The 12,394-nt window shown below is 36.9% G+C and overlaps 1 protein-coding gene across 1 annotated transcript; it reads left to right on the top strand.

The window, feature by feature from the left end:
- The first annotated feature begins 1,988 nt into the window (after positions 1-1,988).
- On the top strand, positions 1,989-11,170 carry LOC114474749 (beta-1,4 N-acetylgalactosaminyltransferase 2-like). The gene is made up of 12 exons (XM_028465254.1): positions 1,989-2,042; positions 2,733-2,878; positions 3,602-3,745; positions 4,494-4,600; positions 6,025-6,062; positions 7,316-7,382; positions 8,005-8,118; positions 8,191-8,277; positions 8,520-8,701; positions 8,805-8,948; positions 9,067-9,295; positions 10,587-11,170. The coding sequence occupies exons 1-12, from the start codon at positions 2,040-2,042 to the stop codon at positions 10,778-10,780; spliced, it is 1,455 nt and encodes a 484-aa protein (XP_028321055.1). The 5' UTR covers positions 1,989-2,039; the 3' UTR covers positions 10,781-11,170.
- The last annotated feature ends 1,224 nt before the right edge of the window (positions 11,171-12,394 follow it).

The following is a 12,394-nucleotide window of genomic DNA, read 5'->3' as shown; positions in this document are numbered from 1 at the left end:
ATGCAGTTTGGTATGAATACTCTATGAATGATTATGAAGAGAGGCTCGGAGCCTTTTATCTGAATTTCCAAATTTGTGGGAACATAGTCGTGTGATATATCGTTTCAAAGGTAATTCAACATAGATTACGATTATGCCTCGAAAAACTCGATTAGGAACCCGGGGGCCCACCCCCCTTTTTCAGCAATTTCCATTAAAGTTGATTTCTCATTTACAGTATTTGTGAGTCAAATATTGCGACAGTTGGTGGTTCCAAATCATTGACACATACAATAAATGAATGGGGAGCCATAACTCCGCATGTGCCCATTTTTCAAATGACTACTCCTCCGTTAGTGCTGGTTGAAACAGGCTGTAATGTGACATGGATATTCTATGAGAGGATGTCAAAAGCCTCTCTGAGTCATTTCACTGAATTCTCTGAATTCTCAGGAACGTGGTAGATGCTATTCGGCGCGGAGACGTTCCAGGGCCCGGCTATAGTTCATCCAAACTTGTTAGAAATGTCAAAATTCTGAGGAAACATGTGAAATTCTCAGAAAAAAAGTTGTTTCAGAGAAAAATGTCAAAAATCTGAGACTTACGCATGAACTTCTGCTTCTGACATGAAACTTATCAAAATAAAGTTCCCACCAAATGTACCCTGTGTTTGTATGTATCCCTACACCTGATGAGGATCTACTTTATCACACTAAATGTGACAAATGTAATTAAATGTTACAATTTTACCCCACATTTGTGATATCAAGTCCTAAATAATCAGATGTGAAGCAAAGATGTGTCTATTTTTCCCCAGATAGATTTTATTAGTGATAATTAATAAAAATATTTGCTGTCATAATCAAATGTTCCAAATGTTTTGGCTTGTTTTTTTGTCCTATATAATTGAATGGTTTTGCTATATTAGGGTGTGAGCCTCTTTATTGTTCCTGTTTAAAATATTCAGGGATGATTGAACGTTGTTTTCACAGGCATTTGTTATAAAGAATGAAACAAAGCCAAGTGAGATCTGCCCCTCCTTTTGTTCTGTGTGACACACGTCAGCAAAAATTAAAAAAAAGCAGCGCAGCAAAAATGTGACTGTACTGGAATAGTAATTGATCTGAGCATTAATACACGAAAGAATAAAGGGTTATATTTTCATTTTATGTATTTTAGTTTTTTTGTGTTTTGTTCTGTGTATTTTTGTTGTCGTTTTGTATATTTTTCAGTTATTTTTTTGTATATTTGTAGTCATACTGTGCTTGTGTATTTTTCAAGTAATTTTGTGTATTTTTGCTGTCCATTTGTGTAGTTTTCTTGAATTTTTGGTGTTTTTGGGGTCGTTTTGTGTGTTTACTTTGGGGGCAGCACAAAATTATACCAATTAGGGACATAATCTAAAGGGATTTTGTCCATTGGGATTTTTTTTGTTATGGTTTAGTCTAAAGGAACTTTATCCGTTGGGATTCAGACCAAAAGGATTTGGTACATTTGGATTTTGTCTGAAAACATTCTGTACGTTGGGATTTAGTCTGTTGGTAACGTTTGAGAATCATCTGACAGGGGGAAAAAATGTGTTGCTTTAGTTTGAAGAGTTTTGTGTGTGAAAATCATTCAATACTGAGACAAAGAGTCTAAATATCATTATTAAAACCAATCGGTGTAAAATTCAACACTAATAATGTGAGATTATGTAACAAAGTGACTCAGATGGAGCTGTAGGTTCTCTGTGAAGATATGACGACAGGTCGGACAGCGTTAGAGAGAAAAACTGACGTCCATGGCCAGGTTGCACACGTGGCTCAGACTCATCCTAAAACCTAAAGACTTTTCATTAAAACCATCTCCACATGTCGTTATCATTGGTACAGTTTATGTTTGAAGACACCTGTCAATGTGAGGAACACACCTGAACCTTCATACCGCCCTCTTTAGGCCTAAAATAGTTATCAGTGCAATAGAACATGAAGCCGGTTTGTCTGCATTTTCACACAGACTTGGATTGTCCACGACCTGTGAACAAAGATATTAGGAATCTCTCTCTCTGCAGTGGAAACATGGTGAGTTCATATAAATTAAATTAAATCACCAGATTAAACTACAATCAGTGCTGTTTGTTTGAAATATCAAAGGAAATTTCTCTGTCAGTGGGTTTTTAATTTAAAAACTTCCCTGGTTCAAAGGAAACGAGCATGTTTCACGTTTAAAGGAGAGAAACTTGTCTCTTAACGTGAAAACAGAGACAAACGAAAAGCTTTTCTGTGATAATATTCATTTATTTACATCACTTTCAGGAGCATGGCTTTATTCAATCACAATAAGTTTGAACAATTTCACTTAAAATACACAATTTTAATCAGAATTAATCAGATGTTTGTCCAATTTTGGCTTAAATATGTAGTTTTGGGTCATAATTAATCAAACATACCTTTAGAATTTGATTTTACTGTTATGATGTGCTTTTTGGTCTTTTTTCTCCCAATTATTTAGTTATGTATTGTAAATTTGAGTCATAGCTGTGAAAGGGAAAGAGGAGGAAGCAGAACTTAGACAAGAAATGATCATTAATCATTTATTAATATTCAGATCATCAAGAAGCATGAGCCATTTAATAGGGTTCTTCTATTTATTATTTACCATTTCTTCTTCTTCTTCTTCTTCTTCTTCTTCTTCTTCTTCTTCTTCTTCTTCTTCTTCTTCTTCTTCTTCTTTAACAGAATGATGGTGTGTTTGTGTGTCAATGTTCACAGAACTTTGTTCTCAGTCGGTCCCAGTTTCAAGTTCTGGGCGTGGCCTGTCTGGTTATGGTCACGTCCATGTATGTGGTGATGTTCTCCGTGAGTCTGGAAAGATTCCCCAGGAAGATCCTGACTTTACACAATGAACCGTACATCAGGTAAATCACCCTATAGACCCTTCTCAGCACTAAGCATTACTCAGCATTACAGTAACAACGTTTATCATGTCAGCTTAGCACAGAATTCACCTCTGGAAACAGCATTATTTGATATTATAAATCATAATTCATGTATTATTATTATTATTATTATTATTATTATTATTATTATTATTATTATTATTATTTTGTTTCAACAAAACCAGCCATCGTTTACCTGGGAACCTGGCAGTGCTTCATCAAAGAAAGCCGTAACCAGGAAGTGATGCAGAAAATGCTCTACCACATTAAAAGACTGGATGGAAACAATTGGAGAATTAAACAATATGGAAAAATTTACATATTTCATGTTTTTTGTGAAGTGAAATGGCAGAAATGGACCAAGTACAAATCCCTTCACAAGTCATAGAGAGAAAGGACGAAGAATGTAGAATAGTTATTAACACCAGTGTATGTACTGTAAATGTTTATGTTTACCTTTTGTTTATATTATGTTTGTTGTGTTCTACACCTGCACGTTAGTACTTGAAAAGTAAAGAAAAACTAAGTGAAAAAAAATAAAAATTCAGGTGGAAATGGAAATATGACATATTATAGCCTCAGAATTCGTGCATTTACACATTATTTTTTCATAACACTTGGTTAATTAATAGCAAACAAATGGAAAAGTAGCTGTCACATGACTTCCCATCATGCATCAGTTCTGTGTTACGGGGTGTATAGGTCCCAGCGCTCCATGCAATCTTTGGATCCTTCGTCCTGCCTCTGTTACCCTGACGCCGTGACGTTAAGCTCCCGCGTTCCCATGATGCACTACGGCAACATGGTCCAACGCCGCGCCCAGGAGTTCAAGAGCTACAAGATCAGGTACTCAATCATGACTCAGCAATGATACTCAAGCACGACTCAGCAACAATGCACAAAAATAATTCAGAAACAATACTCAAAAATGACTTGGCAACAATATTTAACATGACTACAACAAAACCTAACAATGACTCTGCAAAAATACTGAAACATGACCCCCAACAATACTTGTCTCAGCAACAATATTTAAAAATGACTTTAAAACAAAAATTGACCATGACTCTGCAACAATACTCAAACATGAGTCTGCAACAACAATCAAACATTACGCAGCAACAGTACTCAATAATAACAGCAACATTACTCAACTATACTGCAACTATACATAAAATGACTCTGCAACAACACTCAACTACGACTCAGCAACAATACTCAAACACATTTTTACAACAATACCTAAACATGGCTCTACAACAAAACTTAACCATGACTGCAAAAATACTCACACATGACTCTGCAACAATACTCAAACATGTTTCAGCAACATTAATTACCTGACAGCAACAATACTAAAAAATGACTCTGCAACAATACTTAAACATGACTCAGCAACCACACTCAAATATGACTCAGCAACAACAACATTTATATTGTGTAAGTCTATTTTCTTGGAGCATCAGATGCTGCTCATGACTTTGCTCCTAGGTTTTTTTTTTTACTAACTGTAAATCTCTATACGGTGGATGTCCTGCTTTAGCCACTTTAAGTCTGGGTATAATTTGAAAGAAGACGCTTTGTTCTCCAACAGGAAGTTCTCCGTCCTGTCCACGCCGCTGCACGCTAAGGCCAACTCTCCACTGCAGTATCCCATCCACGGATACATCGTCCTGCCTCTAACTCCCACCCTCATACCAGGTTGGCTCATTTTATTCACTTAATCCTTTAAAGGGGACATATCATGCTAAATCCACTTTTTTAGCCCTTAAATGCATTTTGTTGTATATTTAGCGTGTTTAGAAAAGGTAAAATTAGTCTCTTCAGGTGCTCCGTTGATATCTTTATATTCTGTTTTGCTCATATTTTTCAATCTGTTTAGATTTTTCTATTCTCTATTACGTTTTTTGAACTATTACATCACAGTATTTGCAGCAGAACTGCCAAATTAGTTCTTCAACTCCAGGTCCAACACTTCGAGCAATCCACCATTTTTATTTCCGGCTTTTATTTTGTAGTCCAAGCTCCAGGATGCAGAAGTTATGAGAGGATAAGTCAAAATGTTGGGTTGTTGGATGTAGTAACCCACACGCTTCATTACACCGTCTCCCAGCATCAGAACCTTTTCAAAGTGTCTGGTTGAGTTTTATTTTTTATAGAAATGTACCACATCTGTGGATAAGGTCATTTTAGTGTGTGTGAAGCACTTCAATGATGACTGCTTCATCAACCTCCACCAGTATAAAGAAGGATTTACAGAAAGACTTTGTCTGATTGAGGGTTCAATTCCTTCTATCTTTGGAGACGATGAACAGAGCACTTCGGTAAGCTGTAAATAACGCTAAAAAGTGATGATAAGACGTCCCTGTCATTGTTTTGTTAGCATTAGCAGTTGCACCGTCTTCATATGTTAGCGCTGTGTGCTCGTTTTAGATCCTTGATGATATGGCCTACGTGATTTAATTTAAGTCTAAAGTTTTCATTAGTCATTTCATTTTGACGTTTTTGTCTTTGAAAAGACTGAATTAAAATGCAACTTGTGACGTTAGCTTGGAGAGGGGGCGGGGTATGAAGTGTCTCATTTGCATTTAAAGAGACCACACCAAAACGAGTTGCTCTCAGAAGCACATCAGAAAAGGGGCAGAAAAGGGGTGGAGCTATAATAATGAGGAATTCAGACCCAAACATTACAGTTCCGCTTTAAATAGACCCCAACTGTATGATTTATATGTAAAAAGGAAGGATTTAAATGCATGATATGTCTCTTTTAAAACTATCAAACGTAAAACCTGGGAAAAATATTCAATTCAACTTTATTTATATGGCGCAAATTACAACAAAGTCATCTCACACTGTCATACCTATGTTTAGAAAGTTTTAGGACAAGATAAAACCAAAATATAATAATGTAAAGTACGATAATAGTGCCACGATAAAGAAAATTGTAACTACAGCACCAATAAATAAACACAAATATAAGCAAAGGAAGAATGAAATAAAAGAAAAAGCTAAAATTTAAAAAACAACCTTAATAATAATTCAATGCTTTCATAGAGTGTGAGATAATTTGTCGTTTGATTGTGATTTTGTTACACATATTAAAAAGTTTTCTTTGTTCTTTTCAGATTTAGCTTTACACGCAGAAGAAAAACCACTTTACAAGGTTAGTGAGATAAGAAGCAGCGCACGCACAGACACACACACACACACACACACACACAATAAGTGAGCAGAAAATTAAAATCAGACATTTTAAGCATTTTTTGCGTCTGCCACTTTCAGACTTGTTATATATTTTTAAATTGTGATTTATGTCTGAAAATTTTGTTGGACTGAAACAAACAAATAAACTGAGTTTTGGAACAATTTGAACCCCTAAAGCCTGAAAACACAAAATTTAGCCAGAATAGTGTAATTTTGTTTGGAACTGAAATGTTTCAGTCAAATAAATCAATCAATATTTCCATGAATTTTAACATATGTGTTTTTTGTTTTTAAGGAAAGAGATGTTTTTAAAATATAGAGCAAAAAATTGAATCTAAATGAATTGAATTGTATTTTCAGTGCTTCCTTTACCAATTCATAATTGTCAAAAAATATCATAAAAATGCATAGTTTTAAGTAAAACAGTATACACATTTTTTTTTATTTATTTTATTTTCATGGGGCCCAAAATCCCTGGCAGCGCCTCCTGGTGGTAACCATTAGAAGTGTTGGTAACACTTTATAATAACCATCATCTATAAAGGATCAATAATGGTAAATTGATAGTTAATTAACCTTTAGTTAATAGTTATTTACTGTTAACAAACAATGAAATGATAGTTAATAATGTTTTTTAATAATTTGCAATGCTATAATTGATGTTATATGAACAGTTTATTGATGCATACATTATACATTATATCATGTTATACACTATATAAAATGTTTGTTAATGATTAGTAAACTTTGATTATGGTTTAAAAAACATCTATAAGTATTACAGAGACACATGGACCAGATATTTGTTAATGGTTTATAAATGTTTTATGAAACATCTATTATCATTATTTGGATGGGTATAAAGTTGGAACTAAAGATTATAATCCCTTACTAATGCTATTTACCATAATTTACCCTTTATAGATGACGGTTATTATAAAGTGTTACAGAAGTGTTCTTATTCAATACATGAAAATCACATGAAACATGAAATAAGTTTATATTATATTCATCGTCCCAAACGCCTCTCAAAAGTCCCTTTTACTAATCGTCCCCCTTACTTTTAGAACCAAACTGACGCCCTTGTTTAGGATACATTTGTGTTTTTTATTTGAAACTTACGACGTCAGACGTCTCTTCCTCTTCATGGTTGCCTTTGTTGGAGGGTTTCCATGACAACCCTGTGATGAGATACGCCTCTTTCTGTCTCAGGTGTCTTTAAAGGTGTCCAAAGGGGTCCTGAAGACAAAGTTTAGGAATGAAGAGGCAACAGTTACAGGTGAGTCAAGCCTGTGTGGGATGAGAAAATTCCAATAAATCATTTGAGGGACGTTATTAGCGTCTCCTCAGGAATGTTCCAGATGTGAGTTCTCATCAGTTACGTTGAGCTCAGAGGGGACGGGACTGTCGTATTAGGGCTGATTTGCATTTTAGCGTCACACGTTGAACCACATGATGAAAACATTCCTCAGAGACGTTGGTCTGCAGAAGTGACATTTCAGCAAACGTTTTGTGTAAATTACTACTCAGAGAAAAGAGTGAAAACTATTTCATCAATGAGAACAGAGCAAAATGATACAAAAGATTTGGACTGCATACCTCAGATTTTACACCTCAGGTATCTTAAGATAAGATGATACAACATAAAATATGATAAAATAATGAGATGAGATGAGATTAAATGAAATACAGTTAAATGAGTTGACATTAGAGGACATTAAATGAGATGACTTCAGATCAAATGAGATGAATTTAGATGACTTGATGAGAATAGAATAATAAATGAATTATTTTGTCTAACTGTGGTAGGTCTGATTTTAAATCCTGCTCCGCTTTGTGAACATGAGAATCAGAAATTTCTCCCACAGAACAAATATAACACCATAATTTTACTCTCACAGGTTTAAATGAGAACAAGTTGATGATTGAAAGCAGCAGCCTGGAGGTCGTAAACCAGTTTCTGTCTGAAATCGTCTACACCAGCATAATCTACCACATAAAGACTGCAGACCAGGGTACGTGGAGTAAAGTGTGTCCTCTCATCAACCTCCACATACTGAATCATCTCTCATTCTCTCTCATTTCAGCTCACTTCCAGTTTGAGAATTATGAGGCTGTGTTTCCCATCGTCATCAAACAGCCTCAGGTTCCTGTTCTTTGGAAAACAACAGCAGGTATGAGAAACTCTGACCCACAGGCCTCCAATCATCTCATCTCATCTCATTTCAGAGAGCTACAAGAGCTCCTCCTCTCACTACAACGCCACAGGAAGCGTAGAGCAGATGAGGAAAATGATAAGGATGAGAATAAGGATAATGATTTTTGATAATGATGATAAAAATGAGGATGATGAGGATAATGATGAGGAATAATAATCATGATGTTTTCACTACATTTCTTTTTGTCCGTGCGTCAGACATCGACTCTCTGGTTACCATCACCACAAAGACGTTCCTGCGATACCCCAAACTGAAGATAATGGTGGAGAGCGTCCGCACGTTCTACCCTAAGATTCACATCGTCATCGCAGACGACAACATCCGAACAGAGACCATTCCTGGGAGGAACATCGAGCAGTTCTACATGCCTCCTGCCAAGGTATTCTCACTTATTACAGTTAGATGTTTGGATTGGTAAAGTTGTTTGTTTGTTAAAATGGAGCTTGCATTTAAGTGGTACTGATTTACTTTGATGTCTCCAGGGATGGTTCGCTGGCAGAAACCTGGCCGTTTCTCAGGTAAACACCAAGTACTTCATGTGGGTGGATGACGATTATTTGTTCACAGAGAAGACAAAGATTGAGAAGTTTGTGGAGGTGTTGGAGGCCAACCCTGAGCTGGACATGGTGAGGATGTTTGCTCAGGTCAAACTTCAGCATATTTTCCTCATACCGTTCCTGATCATTCCTCAACCGAGGCTACAAACGTCTCTAAAACACTCCTTGGTTTCTCTCTCCCCGTCAGGTCGGCGGCTCCGTGGGAGGGAACCGTTGGGACTTTACTTTCCTCTACAACGAAGGAGATGACGAAGAGGGCGGCTGTATGTACCTGAAATTTCACACCCAGTTTCACCCTCTTCCCGGTTACCCAAACTGCTCTCTGGTGAACGGCGTGGTCAATTTCTTCCTGGCTCGAACTGACGCCGTTCGCAGTATTGGGTTTGACCCAGTCATCAAACGAGTGGGACACCCAGGTGAGCGCACACACATTTACCTCAGGTCTATCTGTTATTATCTAACTACAGTACCTAATAACGATCTGTAACGTGTACAGACTTTAAAAGTTTAGCCATTAACGTTTCATCATCTTTCCCTTTTTTAAAAGACTTTACTGCTACTAAACTTTGTGTAATAATAATTGAATCAATTACTGTTCTTATTTTAATATTCTAATGCTTCAGATGACTTAGGGTGCTTTCACACCAGTTTAGTCGTGGACTCGGTCCAAATGGGTGGAGAAAATCTGATCATTTTATTAGCTTGGTTTGGCTCGGTTTGCATTCATAGAACAACTTCTGATCCGCTCCAAAAAGCCTCTAATGCAGTTCCATGAGCCAACCAGTTACTGTAACTAGTTACTGTAACTAGTTCCATGAGCCAACCAGTTACTGTAACTAGTTACTGTAACCAGTTACTGGAGTAGAGACGTCTCTATGCAAAGAAACAGAAACCTGAAGAAGAGGTTCTCATCTATGGGTCAAAGCCAGCGCTGTAGAGTTCTCACAAACTTCTTCCTTCTCCGTTTGTTCTTTAACAACATTCACCAATGGAGACGCAACAAGTTGTTGTGCTTTTGGTAGTTCTAAAGCACTGGTTTGTGCCGTCGCCGGTTCTATTGATCACCCACTTGTGTTTGATCTGCTCTAAAAGCAGTTGCGTTCAAGGCGCTCCTAATCACTCTAGACTGTGATTGGAAACGTCCCGAGACCGACAGAAACAATCGCTCAAGAATTCTCCTGTTTGATCCACTCTAGACTTTGTTAGCGTGTTCATACCGACAAACGAGGAGGACTATCAGAGCAAACAAGTAGAGGTAGAGTTTGTACTCCTTATTAGCACGTGAAGTGAGGTTTGCACACACTTTAATCACACCGATGGATCCTAGAGCATTTTAAACATTCTACGATCCATTTGACGATTAAGAAGACACAAAACAACAAATTTTAAAAAAAAAACAGCAAACGGAAAAGCACAAAAAATGCTCAAGTTAATGACAAAGTTATTTGCAAGTCCTGCAAAGTAATCACAAATAATTGCAAGAGTTATTCTTGTGAAAATCAAAAACAAGCTGGTTAGATGATGATGAATGAATATTTTTATTTAAAAATAATTTAAGATATATTTTGAACATTTTAAACTTCAGCATCACTACTTTAATGATTTATTTTTTTTATTCCTTGTGTACTGTATATTAATGAATAAGTGTACATTTATGGTGTTTTTATTTTATTTTGAAAGTATTCAAACATGAGTCTCTTCCTGCAGAGCTCTTCATGGACGGTCTGGGGTACCTGATGGTCGCTACATGTGACGATCCAGAGAACATGCACATCAACCACCAGCCGCACGCTGAGAACGGCGTCTCCTACAACAAGTTCCGACACCCGGCCAACAAGTACATGGACTACAGATACCCCATCTACTACTTCAAGAACCACATGAAGTGTATCCGACTGTAGCACCAACCAGTATCTACCAAGTCGTGTCTTATGTGTGCGATTGTGTTACACAACACTGTTTTGTAAATGGTGAAGGACGGTTATGCGTTTTAAAGGCATGGAACTGAATTGGTGAAATATGCAACGCATTGGAATCTGGGCCTTTGATTCTCAGACAATGACAACTGACTAAGTGCTGCCTCACAGGCATACGCGCACAATGTGACGAGAGAAGAAGAAACACAACAGGGAGCGTCCCCACACCAAGCCAGGACATTTGAAGTAAACACACAATACCTGCAGTGACTGTAATCAACAGAAATAATAATGGGATGCTTTTAATGTTTGTCCTCTCCTTAAAACAACAACAGGCACCAGACTATGTCTAAAATATCAGATTTATGTCTTTAATCTCACATTTTTCTTTATAATTATATAAATGGGATTTTCTCCTGTATTTAACCTGATATATATGACTTTAATCTTAATTTACTGTCCATAATCTGATATTTCTAGGTTTTTTTAAGTTTAAGTCAGACTCTTTTGGAAATTTCTGCCTATATTTTGGTATTTCACTCAATAATCTAATATTACTGTCCATAAATAAACTGTAATTTCTGGGTTTTTTCCAAGAAATGTTGAGTTAAAGTCCGATTTTTTGTTTGAAATCTGAAAATCCTGCCTGTGATTTGATATTTCTCTCAATAATCTCAGAATTCTGCACTTTTTTCTCACAACTCAGTCTGTTCGAGTGGCTGTTCAAAGTCAATCTGATTGGATTTGGATAATCGGATTGGGTTGTTCCTAATGGAAAAAAGGAATGTGAAATGGAACCAGATCGGTGATCCCATAAACTGCACAAATCAAAAACTAAAGCACAACAAACACTGCACAAAGACACAATGAGTAGACTTTTAAAACGTAGCCCCGCCCCTTTGGCCTTCTCAGCCCACGCTGCTACATGCTAAGCTAACCAAACATGACGTTTCTTCCCAGTCTCAGAGGAAGAACTCATGTTTGGAATCATGTAGATGAGAAAGAGAAGGTTTTATCTCTACAGGTGAGCAGCTGCTCATTAATGAGCTTCATTATCTAGTTTGTACATTTTATCATGTTGTTATCAGACAAAGTCATATTTTAAGCTAAAGCTGAAAACCTTCATAAACAGTGACCTGATGATTGTAGAGTTTCATTACTCACCGAGAAGAAAATGATGATGATAATGTTTATAATCCAGCTGTAGGTTCACCAAACACCCTGAAGGTGGCAGCAGAGGGTCATCATTACTGATGTAGTGTTGGGAATAGACCCTTGCGACTGACGTCACGGAGCATTGACCCAGCGCCATCTTGGAAGAACTCGGTCCATACGGATGCACCTGCGTGGGTGTGTTTACGTAATTAAAAGTATTAGTTTTTTTACTTGTTGAAAGCAGCCCACGTTTCCAAACAGTTATCGAAGGTTGTCTCCGTTTGGCCTCAATATGTCCACGGATTATGTGTACACTTTACCAGAAGATGGAGAAACTGGGTCTGATCGTGGGGATGACCCCTACAATTTTAAAGGACTGCTAGCTTACAACCAGTTATCCAGGGTAAGTGGCTAATTTTTCATAATTCATCTGTAACATGAGTG

Source organism: Gouania willdenowi, chromosome 13, assembly GCF_900634775.1.
Source record: "Gouania willdenowi chromosome 13, fGouWil2.1, whole genome shotgun sequence".
NCBI classification, from domain to species: Eukaryota; Metazoa; Chordata; class Actinopteri; order Blenniiformes; family Gobiesocidae; genus Gouania; species Gouania willdenowi.
The sequence above is the reverse complement of the archived record's forward strand: the minus strand, read 5'-3'. Positions and strand labels throughout refer to the sequence as shown.